This window comes from Populus nigra, chromosome 1 (assembly GCF_951802175.1).
Source record: "Populus nigra chromosome 1, ddPopNigr1.1, whole genome shotgun sequence".
NCBI lineage: Eukaryota > Viridiplantae > Streptophyta > Magnoliopsida > Malpighiales > Salicaceae > Populus > Populus nigra.
In genome coordinates, this window is record NC_084852.1 from 16667545 (window position 1) to 16685965 (window position 18421).

At 31.8% G+C, this 18421-nt stretch overlaps 3 protein-coding genes and 1 non-coding gene across 4 annotated transcripts; 2 read left to right on the forward strand and 2 right to left on the reverse strand.

The window, feature by feature from the left end:
- Positions 1-3223: 3223 nt before the first annotated feature.
- On the forward strand, positions 3224-3305 carry TRNAS-UGA (transfer RNA serine (anticodon UGA)). Its single transcript has one exon. It is a non-coding gene; the product is annotated as a tRNA-Ser (tRNA).
- A 3524-nt stretch (positions 3306-6829) lies between these two features.
- Positions 6830-11101, forward strand: LOC133679458 (uncharacterized). Its single transcript, XM_062102063.1, is given in 3 exon segments — positions 6830-7227; positions 10339-10352; positions 10672-11101. Coding segments are annotated over 3 exon segments (429 nt in total). The 5' UTR covers positions 6830-7030; the 3' UTR covers positions 10890-11101.
- On the reverse strand, positions 8347-8793 carry LOC133679447 (uncharacterized). Its single transcript, XM_062102053.1, has one exon. The coding sequence runs from the start codon at positions 8666-8668 to the stop codon at positions 8462-8464; it is 207 nt and encodes a 68-aa protein (XP_061958037.1). The 5' UTR covers positions 8669-8793; the 3' UTR covers positions 8347-8461.
- A 791-nt stretch (positions 11102-11892) lies between the features above and the next one.
- LOC133679439 (uncharacterized) lies at positions 11893-12462 on the reverse strand. Its single transcript, XM_062102044.1, has one exon. The coding sequence runs from the start codon at positions 12177-12179 to the stop codon at positions 11967-11969; it is 213 nt and encodes a 70-aa protein (XP_061958028.1). The 5' UTR covers positions 12180-12462; the 3' UTR covers positions 11893-11966.
- Between the last annotated feature and the right edge of the window lie 5959 nt (positions 12463-18421).

Below are 18421 nucleotides of genomic sequence, written 5' to 3' on the forward strand. Positions count from 1 at the left end.
ATTTTTTAAATAATTTTTTATATTAAAATACATGTTAATAATATTTTTTTATTTTTTTAAAAATTATTTTTAATATTAATACATTAAAACGATTCAAAACATAAAAATTATATTAAATTTTAATAAAAAAATTTAAAATTTTTAAAAACACGTGGAAACCATACCAGAGATATTATAAATGAATTGATACATAAACGGTCCTATCAAATATGAAATAAAATATAAAACTAACCAAGCAAAATCCTCCCTCGTGATGCGTGATTTTCCTTGATTGACGTTGACATTTTGCATGACAGGTCAATGTCATCGGCACAGTGAGCTGGAGGGAGTCATGCATGCATTGACCCCTCCTCTTGATGTGGATTTTGACGCCCTTGGCTACGTTTGCAAGTCGTGTAGTGTGCCTTCGCCGCCACTATATCCACCGTCTGGGAACAGAAACTTTGTCAAGTTATAAAATGCCCCTTCAGACAGCAAAAGGTCAGATAGCATCCACGAGAGAGAGCAGCCATCCCTCTTCTTATCCAACATGATTTGCAGCGTGGTCGGTTCGTCGTCATCGGAACAAGATTTCAAGTTAATTGTTCAGCAAGTGGGCATACGGGGATATGTACTAGTTGCTAATTAAGATTTGGAGGGCTTTGTGTATCATGTTCACTGTTAAAAAAAATAAGTTTATTTATAATATTTGTATTATATGATCTGGATCAATCCATTAAAATTAAATAATATAAAAATTATATATAATAAAAAATTAAAAAATCTAATAAAAGGCAGGTTTGGATTTTTTAAACCCGATCAACTTAGTCTAACTTGGAAATTCTATATTCTTTTTGTTTTTATATTATTTAGAAATATTTTGGTTACAAGGTTTTTATAAGTGAGATTCCTATTAGATTTCTTTAATAAAATAAAAAAATATATTGTTTCCTTGTCGGATGAGAGGGTGGAGATAACTAGAATTTAAAAATGATATAAAGTATAAAAATTATATCTAATTTTGGGATATTCATAAAAAAAATTAGCTCAGTATAAAATATATAACCCGTTATTATTTTAAAAAACTAGATGGATAAAATTTATAAAATATAAAAACTAAATTGAATACAATTATAAATTTAAACCCGAACCAACCACACGGCCATGAACAACCTTGCATACAATTATGTTGATGTAATTGTCACCTACTTTGTGACTCTTTTGAAAGGATGAATCACATGGGTTGAAGAGGGTGTTATGCACCTTTATCTAGTTATTATCAAGGCCAAGCTTGAATATGATGTCTGTGGCCTGTACCGTCCCAGCGTGGATCACATTTGATTTCTTTCTATTGTCCATTTCATTTGTTTGTTTGTTTTTAGTTCAAATTACAATCCCCACTTACGTGGGCATTGCTTATAGTATAAGGGAAAAAGAAGAAGAAGCAGAGCATATTATATTAAAGCCAGCCTTCTTTTCCCTTTTCTTCTTGACAAGGGACAACTTTCGAAAATCTAATCAGTAAAGGCTCGACAACCAAAAATAATCAATTTTAAAATTTCAATTTCAGTTGTTTTTTGTGGCCCTATGAGCTCGAAATTTTTTAAATTAATCTAATTTCTTTTTTCAATGGTTGTTTTATAGTCTCTTTTAATATATATTAGGTTTTATATATATATATATATATATATATATATGCAATGAAAGTAATAAAATAAAATTATTATTTGAAAGTCTTTAAGATCTTATTAAACAGATTTAAAGAAATTTAAAAATTTATTATCTAAAAATCTGTTTTTTTCTTTAAATAATTCTTTAAATATTAAGTTATTATAAATATAACACATCCAATTGTTCGGTTTCCAACGGTAATTTATACGAATCTCTAGTGAGAAATCTTGTAAATCTATCTTTCTATGACTTACATGATTTTTCTGTCTAATAGACAACTACTACAAAATAAAAAAAAAACATAACTTATTATTTATAGAAAAATCTTATAAATTGATAAAATATCAATTCTCCCTTTAAATAATATACATATATTAATTCAGGATAATTTTATAAATGAATTCAATCCAGTCTTTACTTGATTTTTTTAGGTTTAGAAATATAATCTCTGTATTAATTATATTTTAATATTTTTATTTTTAAAATATATTTTAATTAAATCATTCTAATCGAATCTAATTTCCAACTAATAATTTTTAACGTGTATAATCTTTTAACTTTTTAAATGAATGAACATGTCAATTTTATTTGATTAATTAAGTAGAGAAAAAAAATAGTTCCATGCATGAATGGACATGTCGATTTTATATGATCAATTAGACAAGTGTAGCGATCTGCAAAACGATTCTTCTCCACCAGCTCTCGTACCGTCGGATCAGGTGGGCGGCGGACCATTCATTTGAATAATGAACTATGGTTTAAATATGTTAGTGAAAAAGAAACAATAGAAAACAAATTGGGTTTGGTAAATAGTCGTCGTCGTCGTCATCATCGATTTTCTTGGATTTCTATTAAAATAACTGATACGGTCCACTATCAGTTTTAGCCTCATTTTGCTCAATCATAGCGAGGATCGAAACTTATCTTCACATGTATAGTTAGCCTAGTGGGGTCAAACAATGCCACTGCCTAGCAATTAGCAACGTAAATCTTCATGATATTTAATATTGAGATAGTAACTGCATTTTTTAAAATTTATTTTTAATATCAATATATTAAAACAATGAAAAATATAAAAAAATAAAAAACTATTTTTTTAAAATATTTTTAAAATGCAAAAATAAACAAATTCTTTCTAATTCTTCCTACTTAATCACATACCAAAAGCCTTTGCATTAAAGGAGTCATCATGAAGAGTTTCTCAACTACCAAAAAGTAAAAAAAAAAATCAAGCTACCATGTCACCTTTGACATAATGTTTTTAATTTTGATTTTTGAATTTCATTTATAATTGAAAACTTATTTTTCAATTAAAAGTTAAAAGCTTGAAATTTTAATTAAATTAAAATTATTACTCAATTTAGTAACAATTTTTTTATTCAGATAAAGATACCATTCATATTTATAATTATTTTGAATAAAAAACCGAAAAATAATTTAAATTAATTTGCGAGCGTCATGTAAAATATAGTGTCAATTTGTTCTTTGATGCAGTGTCATTCTGGAGTAGTTGCTTGCTGAGTTGTAGATAATAAAAATAATTAAAATAATCCAGGATCAAGAATCAAATAACGTCGATATGTCCGAGTGGTTAAGGAGACAGACTTGAAATCTGTTGGGCTTCGCCCGCGCAGGTTCGAACCCTGCTGTCGACGGAAAGATTATTTTTTACTCCATTTTATCGAACAACATTACTAGTTCAACAGACCAGTCTGCTCTTGAAACCCTTCACCTCACCGTCTTTCTCTAGCGTAAACACCTTGGGCATTGCACGCTGAGCATAAACACGCCAATCTGAATCGAGAAACTGAAAATACCCAGAGTCTTATAATTTGGATCGTTGAAGAACCTCATGCCACGGCTCTCCTTTGTCCATATCGTCTTCAAAGGGATTCGATGACCACAGTCACGATAACGTAAAAATCTTGATTTTTATAAACATTATGTGACTCTTCCGGATGATTTTATCAGAAAAAGTCATAAAAAAGTAGATTAAAAACTCCCATCATCATAGCAAATTGGACACTTACCAATTATATAGAAAAACGCTACATCATTCCCCTCTAATTTACCACTCAGTAGAAATCCACCCTCTTTTAATTTTCTTTATTAACGGGTAATGATGGGGTTTAAATGGGAGCTTGAATTGAGTTCGATCTTCACATGGCTCTAATCTATACCCTGAGTTTAATCTTGCATGCAGGGATTTCCAATCGCTAAATGCTAATGGGTTGATTTGTTCTTAGGAGGAAGTGGGAGGGTCTAGATGATTGGGGACCTCTTTCAAGGGTTGGAGTCCAGGTTCTAATGGGCCATGATGGGGCTCTGTGGATTAAAGATGGAATGATCCACACTGTGGGGCTCAATAATAACCATCTCCTTTAATGGTGGTTTAACCAGGATTTCAAGCTCATGTCCACGAATCATTATTCTGAAGTGGAAAATATTCATCAAGTGGGCTTTTAGTCGTGTGGGACAGCACAACTGGCCGTGTTATTAGTCTATCCACATCTTAGGAGCAGATCCACAAAAAGTTGGCGCTGTGTTTCTATCTCATTAGAGCATCTCCGAGGTGTTAAATAAATAGCTAAAAATAAAAAAATAATATTTTAAATTTTTTTATTTGTTTTTCATACTATAAAAGAAAAGTCAAATAAAATACTAAAATATTTTTTTTCATAAATATTATTTCTACGTATCTCTTAAAAGAACCAAAACTAACAAAGTAGAGTCAACAAAAGAATAAGCCAATTAAATATAGCCATATAAAAAAAAATCAAAATTCTTATAAAAAATAAAACATTTATTTATTTTACTTTAATAAAATTAAATTTTCAAATTGCTTTTTTTCATTAGAATATCCATAGTAAAAAAATTTATATTATATCATATATTAAAACTGTTCAGTGTTTCTTTATGCAATCTATAATGAAACGTTGAGCTGTTTATTTTTTTTAATTTCTTTTTAGTTTTTTTTTGTTTTAATTTTTTTTTGCTTTTTATGCCTTTATGGATTTTTTTGTGTTTTTTTCTTTTAATGATTTTTTTTTGTTTAATTTAGTTTGTTAATGTTAATTTTTTATTTAGTTATCAGACTTTCATGACACGGATCCCAGATTTGACGGGTTAACCTGGTTTGACGAGTTAACCTGATTTTTTTTTGCTTTTTTCTTTTTAATTAATTTTTTTCATTTAGTTTAATTTGTTAATGTTAAATTTTTTTCTATTTAATTATCAGACTTCATGACACGTATCACGGCTTTGACGGGTTAACCCGTCAATTTTTTCTTTTATTTTGTTATCAAACTTTCATGATGCGAATCCCAGGTTTGATGGGTTAACCTGATTTGAAGAGTTAATCCAGTTAATTCATATTTTTTTTCTTTTTCTTCATTAGTTTTTTTTCTTCCTGTTGGTTTTTTTCTTTTTAATTAATCTATTTAATTATCACACTTTTATGACACGACCTTGCAACCAAACCTATATCCAAGACTCTTGGGTCCGTTGTTGCAGCCAAACTTAGTTAAACTTGAGTCATGTAAGTTTAATATTATTATTAATATTAAAAATATTACTCTTGGGTCAAGTGTTGCAGTTAGAGCAAAGGCTCTTGGACATATCTTTGCACGCAGACTTAACACTCTTTAATCTTAGCATTTTTTGATATTTTTTTATATAAGAAAAAAATTTAACCCGTGACATGTGCCTTTGTTTTTTTTTTCCTTTTCTTTTGAAGCCGTTTACTGAGGATTGCACAATGTAGTCCACAGTGAAAAAGCTGATGCCTTTAGTTTCTTTTTTTGTCTTTCTTCTTTTTTAATTAATTTTTTTAAATTTAGTTTCTTAATATTAAATTTTTTCTATTTAATTATCAGACCTGAAACGGATCCCAGGTTTGACGGATTAACCCAGTTGATTCAGTTTTTTTTTTCTTCATTAGTTTTTTTTTCCTTGTAGGTTTTTTTCTTTTTTCTTTTTAATTATTTTTTAAATTTATTTCATTAATATTAAATATTTTTTCTATTTAGTTATCACACTTTCATGACACGAATCCCAGGTTTGATGGGTTAACATGATTTGGCGGGTTAACCCGGTTGATTCAGATTTTTTTTCTTTTTCCTCATTAGTTTTGTTCTTCCGATTTCATATTTTAATATTGTATGCATTTCACAGTGAAATGGCTGATGCCTTTTTTTTATTAATTTTTTTATTTAGTTTGTTGATATTAAATTTTTTTCTATTTAGTTATCAGACTTTCATGATATGGATCTCAGGTTTGACGGGTTAACCCAATTAATTTAGATTTTTTTCTTTTTCTTCATTAGTTTTTTTTCTTCTTATAAGTTTTTTTCTTTTCTTTTTTCTTTTTATTTAATAATTTTTTTTATGTAATTTAGTTTATCAATATTAAATTTTTTTCTTTTTAGTTATCGACTGATGCCTTTAGTTGTTTTATTTTTTATTTTTTGTTGTTTTTTTGACTTTGACTGTGGACTACACAGTGCAATCCATAGTGAAAATGCTGATGACTTTTTGTTTGTTTTTTTAATTAATTTTGTCGTTTAATTTAGTTTGTTAATATTCTATTTTTTTCTATCTAGTTATCAAACTTTCATGACACGGATCCCGGGTTTGACGGGTTAGCCCAATTAATTATGTGTTAACCTGTAATTTTTTTTTTCTATTTAGTTATCAAACTTTCACGACATGAATTCAAGGTTTGATGGGTTAACCTGATTTGAAGGGTTAACTCAGTTAATTCAGATTTTTTTTACCTTTTCTTCATTAGTTTTTTTCTTTCTTTTGGTTTTTTTCTTTGTTTTTTTAATTAATATATTTAATTATCATACTTTTATGACACAACCTTGCAGTCAGACCCATATCCAAGACTATTAAGTCTGATATTTCTGTCAGACCCACTTAAATTTGGGTCATGCAAGTTTAATGTTATTATTAATATTATAAATATTACTGTTAGGTCAGATATTGCAGCCACACCAAAAATTTTTAAGTATAATTTTGTAAAACAAACCTAATATTTTTAGATATTAATTTTTTTAATATTTTTTATACAAAAACAATTTCATGGAACTAGTTTATACTATTCCAAAAAGTAATAAGGTGCTTTTGAGCAATCCAAACGAGGTAGATTTAGGTATTTAGGTGGAAGTTTCCTTTTTAGTTGTAGTGCATGTGATGGAGCTAAGAAAATGTGAACCCGAAGCTTGATTCTCTAACCTTCACTTTTCCTAGTCATCAATCCTTGTCCGTTCTTCTTAAAGCAATACCTTGCCTTTATAATCCCATTTTCTCAAATCCACGATTTCAATTTAATTACAAGAGATAATTGAGACCCACAGTAAGGAAAGCAAGAGAGAAGATGTCGGATTGGGGGCCAGTATTTGTGGCGGTGGTGCTGTTTATACTCTTAACACCAGGTTTGCTGATTCAGATACCGGGTCGTCAGCGATTAGTTGAGTTTGGCAACTTTCAGACCAGTGGAGTTTCCATACTGGTTCACTCCATCCTCTACTTTGCTCTCATTTGCATATTCTTGTTAGCTGTTGGTGTCCACGTGTATGTAGGTTCATAGCCTTCGAATGCTGATCTGCCTGTCACACAGGGATGTGAGACTTCGTTCTGATTTTCTTGAATTGTGACAACTCTGCTTTTCTTTTCCCATTTATGATAGATGTTTTGAAACTGATTCGTGTAGCAAATCTTTGTACTTGATTTCTTTAGTTAAATCTAATGCAGTTCTGTCTTTGCTTTGTGGTTTGAGGTTGGAATTCTTGGCTAAATCAATTAACAGCCGAGACTGGATTTACTTGCAGACCAACTTCATAAACATGACACATATTTCAAGCACAATGGATTGTATATTTAGGAAGCACTACGCACCATAGGTTGGCTTTTCCTGTCACTGAAGAACTGTTGCTAGTGAGAGAGAAGCAAAAATTTAGGTTGAAGATGACTAGGGGTAACTTGAATGAAAGTGGATTAAAAAGGGTTGGAGGATCTGGAATCTTTGCATAAGCACGGCCAGTGAAGATAGAGACTGAGGGATCGCAAGGCAAGAAAAGTTAAAGGAACATATCAATTTTCTTCATGCTAGGTGCTGTTTGTGTACACCATCTATGCTTGATTGAAAGACCTGATTTTTCCAAGATTTGCTTTAGAAACCGCAACTTGCATAGCTCAAATGGCAGCCAGATGGGTTGTTTGTATAGTGTTGGATCCTTGCTGTTTATGGTTTTATCTATTTGGTAATATTCATTGTTTGTATACAATAACCATCACCAAACATTCGGGTCCAAGATCTAGCTGACAATTCTCGGTTAAAACGTGGAGATCAAACTGGTACATCGTGAGAGAATCAGGCACTGCATTTTGATCACAATGCTTTTTTTTTCTTTTTTTTTAGGAAAAAGTGTGTCAGATACCCTCTTGTCCCATTTCCATTTTGTCGTGATCCACAATTACCATTTTCAAAGTGATCTTGACTACAGAGCTTTTTGGACTAACCAGCTATTGCTTTCCTGCATGTTACTCGTGATGCTGGGTCACAGGAACACCATCCTGTACACAAGCACATGTTTGTGTCATACCTGGGAAAGCTAAACTCTTTGTTCAAAGAGTTGCTAGAGATGGCTGCAAGCATAAGAACAACCAAAACCTACAGAGATTTTGTACCCCTTCAGCAAAATTTAGATTTTATATAGCGCACAACAATATGCTAATTGAAAAGAGAAGAGCAACGTAATTATAAAAATCCCAGCAGAGCACAAGAGCACTAAACACTGCATGTAGACTAGACATAAAGGTGGGCGTGAAGAACAACAAGAAACAAAATAAGAAGCAGACCGTAGATAACCAAATGAACAAACATGGCAGCTAAACTTGTCTTCATATTCATGAAATCAAGAGGCCGTTCCTTCCCTGGCATTTGAAAGACCAGCCCTGGTGACAAAAATGCAAACAAAGCAGCAGCTATAAGAGGAGCAGCCCAATCCTTCATTCTAAAATCTCTAAATTCCTTCTTTTCAGCTCAACTTTTGAAAGACTTGGGAGGAGGAGGAGGAGGAGGAGGAGGAGGAGGAAGCAAAGTATACCAAAAAGGCTTTGGTCACTATATTTTTATATCCTCCTTTCAACTCCCAGAGAGAGGGTAGTTCTTTAATAGTTTATTTAGAATAATTAAATAAATTGAATTCGCAGAAGACATAAAATTTAATTTATTAATTATTTTATATTATTCTTGTTATCTTTATTTTATTTCTTTAAAGGTATTTTTTTTAAAATGAATATTTTAGAAATTTTAATTTTTTTTAAAAATTATAAATTAGAGTAGTTAATCTCTGATTTATTTTTGTGGATTAAATTTTATTTAGAATTTAATTCTTAATACTGATAAAGATTCCGAATATATTCGAGAATAGAATTCCATGAACACAGTACATGAATTATCTTGTCAATCATATACTTTATAAGCTTTTTTTGAGCTAGTTGTATGGTTTGCTGGATAAGGGAGAGCGTCATTTTCTATGAATGTCAGGGCCATAGTGGAGAAAATTGATTGGATTCTAATCAGCTGCAGACTAATCAGCTGCAGACCAGATGGCAGTATGGACGCACCATCGCCTTTAATTATATTAATAAGAGAATATTTGATTGCGATAGTTTTTATTTTCCTGTAATTATAAAATAAATTATTTGATTAATCAAATAATTCTTCTTTTTATATTAAATTGTGTTTTAAACCTTCATTATTTTATAATAGCTAAAATAACTGTTTTTATTTATTTATTTTGCATGTAAAATTTTATTTCACAATAATCTTAATAAAACACATATTTTTTAAAAATCATAATTAAAAATATTTTTTTAAACCGCAACAAAAGCTATATATATATATATATATATATATATATAAAAGAGGATTGCTTAAAGGAAGAATCAAGCCAACGGATTGAAAGTTTGTAGGTCCATCTGCTTGCATTATTGTCTTAAGCCATGGTGGAATTGGATTGCCATTATTTAGCCTTTCTTAATTTTGTCCACTGTATTTGAGTAAATTATAAATTTATCCCTCTTGTTTGAAGAAATGAATTAATTGGTTTTTTTTCTATAATTTCATGCTCTTTTCCAATATATTTTATTTAAAAAAATAGAAAAAAAAGATATTTATGGAAATTTATAATTTACTTCATTATCACGCTACCTCACTCCCTTGAAAGCTGGTGAATAGCCGTTAAGCATGGCTTTTAATGAGTTTTTCCATCACTGGGGCCCATTCTCGAGATTAACAATCTCCAATGTCCTTATTATTTATATCAAGTCATGGGCCTGGGCTTTTCTTTTGAAGATCCTTTACTTCCTAAGAAGAACGAGTGATTTACGGATTCAGTCCTTATAGTTTATTAAAACAAGTCAATTAATCCTTATAGTATCAACAATTAATTAAATAGTCTTTTGACTGGGTTGATTGTATACTTTGTTTAATAGTTTTGTATCAAAAAATGAATTCTTTTCTTATTAATCTTTCATTATTATCTTTTTTTTCCTTTCTATTTCTTAAATAAAATGAAAAAATAAATCAGAAAAAATCATGAAATGAATGAAAAGATTAAGTTTAAAATAGGAATTTATTTTTTATTTTCTATTTCTCAAAACAAAATGAACGAAAAGATTAAATTTATATAGTTTTGAAACAACAAGAATCTATAATTTTTTTTTGCTGAAGAAAATAGGAGGAGGAGGGTACCAGAAACGACGTCGCTCATTCCTGTTTGACGGTCACCGACCAAGGAAAATGACGCACACTGCTTTTCTTGTGCTTTTAACTAGTGTTTCAGGTTCCCATATCCCAAAAGCCACCCTCGAAGCTTGACAAAGATTAAAAAAAAGGAAAAAGAAAACCTCTTCACTTCCAGCTTAGCCTCGTCTTCAAGCTAGCTTAACGAAATTACCACTTCTCTTAAAAACAAGTAAAGAACTAAACAACCCCACCTGTCTTTTGAGCTACATAAATGGCAGACTGGGGGCCAGTGGTAATTGGGGTGGTGCTGTTTGTGTTGCTACAACCTGGTCTTTTGTTTCAGTTACCAGGAAACAACAAGCATGTGGATTTTGGGAGTTTGAAGACGAATGGAAAGGCTATAGCTGTTCATACTCTCATCTTTTTCACTGCCTATGCCATTCTCATCTTGGCTGTTCATGTTCACATCTATACTGGCTGATTACTCGAGTACTTGGTATGTTTGTTTGACGACGTTGTTGATGGATGGGCAAGATCTATGTGTCTTTCTATGTTTTTTCTTCCTTTTTTTCGCTAAAGAAGAGATAGTCTCTTATAGTTGATGATCATGATCTATTAGAATCTTGGCTGCTAATCTCAGTAATTTGAATAAGAAGCATGAAGCACTGATCTTCTAGTGCTGGGTTGATTAAATGAGTGCTTGAAATTGAATGTGTGGTGTGTTTTTCCATTGATACACGATGCATACATACCATCATCGATATTATTGGGATCCATTGAATGTTTAAAGACTTGTTAATCCTAGTCAGTGTATTTGAATCCTTTTAATTTTGTTGTTGTGGAAATCTAGTTAGAAGGCCCATTGAAAAATAAATGCTAAAGGGTTCTTGTTTAAAAGAAAGAAATAAAACAAAAACACAAGGAAATGCCATAGAGACAGAGTTCCATTGCATCTGTAGGCCGATTAGAATAAAGAGATACTGAAGATCTCTTGTTCGGTCACCATCATTGTCCCAACCTGTGTTTTAGGACCAACTGGCTAAATGATGTAAGATTTTCATTCAGTCTGATCATTTAAGTAGTCAAAATGTTATCTTATCTATGGAGTAAAGTAGTCAAAATGAAAATAAATAAATAAATAAAAAACTATAGACTCCAGACCTCAGTTTTGGTGGTAGTTGCAATCAGTCAGCAGTCTCATACCAAATTATAGAGATAAATTGTTCATTAGCAGGATCAATCACTTTATTATATTTATTGAGACAGAGATAATCAATAGGACAAAGAGGGACATTGCCAGTATCAAGCATCATTTTTAACGAGTTTTGAATCAAAAGAGAGTTTTAGGAAGTGGCAAATCTATTTCCTCTATCCTAGCATGTTGATGCAAAACAGTCCAGACCAAGCAAAGAAGATTTGGTAACACGGAGTAAAAGAGAGAAGAAACTCATGCATAAGAATAAAATGAAAGCAAGCAATGATAATGATAAAGAAGTGGCCTTCGCCTAGAGTGTTTCTGATTGATTACTCATCCCCGCGAAAGAAAGGAATTCTACAATCAGTGGACATGTATGTGAACACCTACTGCAATGATCAAGATGGTGATTATGCAAAAGTATATAACAGCATGAACAAGAATGGCAATCCCACTAGTGTACATGTTCCCAAATTCTACCACTCTTGTTCTTGCTGGTAGCTGGAACAATAGCCCTGGTGATAAGAGGATGAACAAAACCACTGCAACAACAACCGGCCCCCAATCGGCACTCATCTCGTTTTTGTTCTCTCTCTACTCTGATGGAGGTTTAAGCTTTCTGAGTATTGCTTCAAGGTTTGATAAGAAAAGACAACCAAGAGGGTTTAAATATGGAGGAGGGCGAATAGGACTAATTTTCTTGGTGACTAAGGAGGCGGGGATGCGAAACTTAGTGAGAAAGAAGAGAGTTGAGTTATAAAAGGAGGGAAGGTATGCTTTGGTGGTGGGTTTTCTTTATGAAAGCTGAAAGGAAACAACTTTTCTTTCACTAACATCTAATAATTGTTCACTTATAGGCTTCTTTTTGCCTGCTTTAGAGATTAATGGAGGTGGAGCCTTTATAAAAGAAATCATAAAAGAAACAAATGGCTAGGCAGGTGCATGTGTAAAGGGCCAGTTAACTCTGGCGCCATTTTAAATGTTAGCCTGTCTCTTTTGTCTTTCTTAGGCAAGGCGAGCAACAGTCTCCTTGATCTATATGTTGAAGCCGTTACACTTGCCGTTCGGGTTATGGCTATTTTGACCCTTCGCGTAGGCACAGACAGAAGGAGTATGTGCTAGTAGATCCTCAAGTACATATTCTAGTAACTAGAAGTCTGGCCGCGACACTTTAACAGGGGCGGGCTTCTATAAATTGATTCTAGAAATTAGTGATCGATCATAAGTCTAGTCAGTGGTAAATAATTAGCAGGATGGTTGACAGCAACTCAGCTTCGATGGCTACGAGAGTTAGCATACGAAAACAGGGCAAGTTCCTATGATAAATGTGTTGGAAGCTGATGAGCATGCTTAGGCCTGAAATCAGTTTGTTGATTACAGCTCTAGAACCATGGTGTAGTGCCCTTAGAGGCGTTGTTCAAACTCGAATTCAAGCCTTCTCCAGATAAAATTGCACCTTGCACGTTTCAAAAAGGTGTCTTTCTACAAGAATCCCACTGTGTGCCTTTGTGGATAGTTGATAGAATTTGAATTCAACCTGAGGTTGTATTCCCATTTATGTTCCTATTATTAATTCCTGTTATATTCAAGATTCACTAATTAACCTTAATATCTACTCAACTGGAAGAAACTATGCACTGAAAATCGGAAGATGAGAAAATGCTTCCTTAAACTCTCTGTAACATTACATTTTGTATCTTCCTCGATCTTGCTCTTCCGAATTGAATATGTAAATGAATACCAGATCTATCTTCTGGTTGGACCCCAAGTTGCCAAACAGCAAGAATCAACCAATCACCTACTGCTGAAGAAAAAGCCATGATGTTTGCTCTTACTAGGAAATCAAACACCTACAGAATGAAATAGTTAAGCCTCACAAAAAGATCTAAACGTTTCTCAGAGACATCCAGAGGAAAGAGAACTGCCACATCCTGTGCCGTCCATGGGGATGCAGCTAACAAAGCAGAGTCAAATCCAATGCCCCCTTCCGGATATTGACCTTTTCTTTGTCCTTCAGATTTCCATTCCTCCTAAGTTATTTCCCTCGTGTCTTTCTCCAGGTAACTCTTTCGCCCCCTGTCTTTATAGTCCCATCCATCTTCTCTGGATTCCGTAACTCCTCACATATCTTCAGCACTTCTCCTCAATCCTCATTGCTCCCAGTAGGTAAGTAATAGAAGGCTCAGACAAAGGAAGGAAGCTAAGAAGACTCTGGCAAATGGCACATTGGGGAGCAGTGATCATAGCTTTGATTCTGTTCATACTGTTGACGTCGGATAGCCGAGTTGTGGATTTCTGCATAGACGAACCAGTGGACTCTCTATGTTTGTTCAAAACGTCATCTTCTTTTGCCTCAACCATTTTTCTCATCGCACTTGGCGTTCACATTTACACAGGATAATATCTTTGCCATTCACCACAACCACGTCAAAAACCTCCTCCGCCTCCGATGCCAACAGCCTTTAGGGTTCATTTAGTATGGTTGAAACTGTTTTTGCTGATTAATTAGTACACATTACTGTTTTGAATAGGTCCATTAATTTTTTTTTAAAACCTTGGTTATGAAAAACTATAATTTAAAACTTTTTTAAATTCATTTTTAAAATTATATCTTTTAATTTCAGCTAATTAACATAACTATATTATTAATTAACAGAAGAATAATTAATTTTTGTTTTTTTAAATTTGAAAAAAGGATGAGATATCATATAAGATCTTAAAATTTACAAGTTTCTTTTTTTATATTTTTAAAGAAAAAATATAAATTATTAGTCAATAGCTATAAAAATAACTGTTGGTCACCGTTTATTTTCTTTTATCATTTCTACATATAAATGTAAAAATACCTCTTTAATCTTTAAAGAATGAATAACTATTTTAATTATTCATTTAGCCCATTAGAGTGAATCCAAACAGAAACAGCAAAAGCTACACACACCAAGTCAAATTCCATTCAGAAAAACAACAGCATCTCTCTTAGCTATAGTCCACAGAAGAAAAAAAAACTCTCCTTTCATAAGCTTCTACTCTTTTCCCTACTCATAATGTGTTTAGTCAATTGTTTACATATTTTTCTGGTCAGTGATTTATTAAAAGGATCCTATGTTTGTTGAAGAATGATTAAGTAATGGGATTGGATTGGCTGTGAGTTCTTAAAGTTGGTTGTGAGTTCTTAAAGCTGAACTCCAAGTCCCACTAGCACACAAGATATCCCTTAAATGGTTGTCATCGTGATGCAGAGAGTTCAGAGGTACTCACGCAAGCATCCACACAAAACCACGCATAACTTTTGGAAGGTACATAAACGAAAACACTCATACAAGGTTTTCTGTTTTGAAAAAGATACTAAGTAAATGAAACAATGAACAATCTTCTTCTTTTCTTTCAGTTTTCTTCTCATACGAGGTTTTCTGTTTTGAAAAAATACCAAGTAAATGAAACAACGAACAGTTTTCTTCTTTTCTTTCAGTTTTCTTACAAAAGAAAGCACGTTATCAATACAAAAGTCATTTAAGCACTCTAAATTTACCTCAAAATTTTCATTCTCCACATCCTAGATTTTTAGACTTCAACAATCTGTAAGTACGCCCAGCTCATGAAAAACTCCATTCTGCACAAAGAGAGAACCAAACTTCATTGCTATAAACAGCCCTAACCATGACTTTTCGAAGCTCGACAAATAATAGAATGGCAAAAGAGGGTTCAGCTTTCTTACCAGGGACATGATGCCGCGGAACAGGGCAAAAGATGGACTTTCCAAATTCAGACAGATGAGAAACAATAGCAGCAAAATGAAACAACAAAACTAAACAAAAAACCCAAGGCTCAATACAAAGCCAATGACAAACGTGACAGACCCAAAAAGCCAGGGAAATTCCAATGAACAATGGCGCAAAAGCTGTTGGAGAGACCTAAGCCAGAGCCAAGGTGGCCAAGAAGGGGATTTCAGGATTTCAACTATCATAGAACAGAGCTGGGAGAGTGCTCTTGATTGATCATGATCATCTTGCGCTCCCATGTTACCTTTTCCTTTCTTTCTTGAAGCTAGAGAATGAAAGATAAGGGTGGTTTTTTTTGGTGGGAGAAGTCGCCGGAAAGGTAATTACGCCTGCAATTCGTAGAAAATGGGCATCAAATTACGGTGGATCCTGCATGGGTGGATCTTAAAATTCGTAGATGTTTTACTGTACTTTTAAATTAAAGCTACTTTTAGCAGTTTATTTTGTTTAAAATTAGTATTTAGTTAATATTCATTTTGCTTTGAAACTATACCAATTATTTGCATTTGAAACGAAGGTGTATCCCCATCTTTAATGAAAAACATAATTGTTTATTGTGTATTTTTTTTTTATAATTAAAATGCAACTTTCTCTATATTTTTTTAATTGCATATTAGTATTTATGTAACTCCATTTCAAATTTCTTTTTATATCAATGATTTTATTGAATGAGTGTATGTATAATCATCATATTAAAGTTTTTTTTTTTTAAAGTTTTCTGAGCATAAGAACTATTCTCGTAAAGAAACATGGATATCTCATGTAAGTTTAATGAATTATAAATCCTTTAATATACACAAAATGTATTTGTTACAATTTTTTAGTATATTAGAATCTTTATTGATAATTTTATATCTCAAAAGCATGATAATAAAACTCAACAAAACATTATTTAATTGTTTTAAACATTCATTAGCACAACATATAGTAACCAATTACCAACACTATGTTTACTCCACCACATCACAACACTAACAATAAGTCACAACCTATTACTTTTTTAACATATATATATATTCTTAAGGATATTTCTAAGCTAGCACCAATGAAAATTTTTGTCAGTGTATTACAATGCCCTTTACCGATATAATTGTTTATCCATGTATCAATCGTTAAACATTAACAGAAAAATTCAGTTGATATATACTAAGGGAATGATAAAGAATATTACAATGGAATTTAAAAAGATAAATTATATGGTGGTGTGATATTTTCACTAATAAAATAATTAAAGAAGTTATTGATGAAATAATTCTGTCGGTAATGCCGCCGGTGATATTTAATTTATAACCTAACGATCGACTCTCTTCTCCCTCTCCCTCATTTCTTCTTCTTTTTTATGCATTTTTTCTCAACAAACAACCACCCCTCCCCCATTCTTAACACAATTCAACCCCCCACAATAAATTTGGCTACCATAACACTTAGTTTGTCAGCATTCATGTTCTTATTCAAAATTTATTGAGGATTCTTCACTTTAAATAAGCAAATCTACCTTTTTTTAATTTGAAAATTCTAAAATGTTGATTTTGTTGCATATTTTTTGTAGTATATGTATTTTATTTGGGTATTTACTTGTTTTATAGTTTTTTCTCATACAAATTTGTTGTATGAATTTATGATTTGTACATGTTATGTTTTTTTTTAGATTTTATAAAATTGTATTTGTTTGTAAATTGATGAAACTTATGTTGAACTTTTGACTTAGGTGTTTTGTGATGAAATAAATTATAGCTTATTTAATGGGTTCATTTTATATTTTGTCAATTTTATTGTTGAGTTGAAATTTTTGGTAGAAGTGTAGAAATTTGAATTTATGTAGATAATTGATAATGAATTAAGAGTACTATTAAAATAGATTAAATAAGTTTGAGCTAAATCAATATTTTTGCAAATTATTTAGTTAATGTAGTTAATTAATACATGTTGTCATTATTATTTTATATAGGTTTGATATAAGAAATGAATGATCATTCATAGATGTATAGAGATTCACTTCAAGGGTTGTGGAGGATGAATTATTGTATTGAGGTTCAGGGTTTTATTAATTACGCAGTATCTAATCTGAGAAATATTAGTAGAGGAGATATTAAATGTCCATACAAGAGGTGTAAAAATAAAAAAGTTTCTCGATCCAGATGTTATAACGATACATCTTCTATAAAAACAGTTGATGAAGAAATACTTGTGTTGGTATGAACACGGAGAACCATATGTTCTTCACGATATCATGGTAGAAAAGATGATAGGGTCAACTTCTAGGTCTAACAACGTACATGTAGTTGTAGATGGAAATAGTAATCCTTATAGGAATATGATTATGGATGCGATAAGAATGAATCAAGGTCATGTCGGTCAATGTCCAATCATAGATGAAGAACCTAATGTAGACGTGACTAGGTTTTTTGATCTTTTAAAAGATTCTGATGAACCATTATGAAATATAGATGTTTATCTTTGACCATTGATTGATGAGTTGAAGCAGTTATGGTCAATCGAGACTTTAACTTATGATGTATAGAGGAAACAAAATTTTCTAACAAAGGCAGCTTTGATGTGGAATATCGATAATTTTCTAGCTTATGAAATGTTTTCTAGTTGGAGCACGTATGGAAAACTAGCATGTCCATATTATATGGAAAATAACAAGGCATTCATGCTAATAAATGGTGGTAAAACGTCTTTTTTTACTACCACCATTGGTTCTTGCCAACGAATCACAAGTTCAGAAAGAGCAAAAATGACTTTTTTATTGGTAGAGTTGAAAGGGATGTTGCACTGCTGTTTTTTTCAGGTGAAGAATCATATAACATGGTGTCGGAGTATGGTGACATTATATTTGATTTTCAATCCCATGAGCAGAAGTTTTATGGTTTTAGTTTGACCCAAATTTGGGTGAAGCAAAATATTTTTTGAAAGCTTTCTTATTGGAAGACCAATCTTCTTCACCATAACCTTGATGTCTGCACATAGAAAAGAATGTTTTTGAGAATATTTTAAACACTGTATGGACGTGAAGGGGAAGACAAATGACAACAT

Excerpts from the sequence above, each read along its gene's own strand:
- LOC133679447 (XM_062102053.1), bottom strand. The coding sequence starts at position 8,668 with ATGAAGGATTGGGCTGCTCCTCTTATAGCTGCTGCTTTGTTTGCATTT.
- LOC133679439 (XM_062102044.1), bottom strand. The coding sequence starts at position 12,179 with ATGAGTGCCGATTGGGGGCCGGTTGTTGTTGCAGTGGTTTTGTTCATC.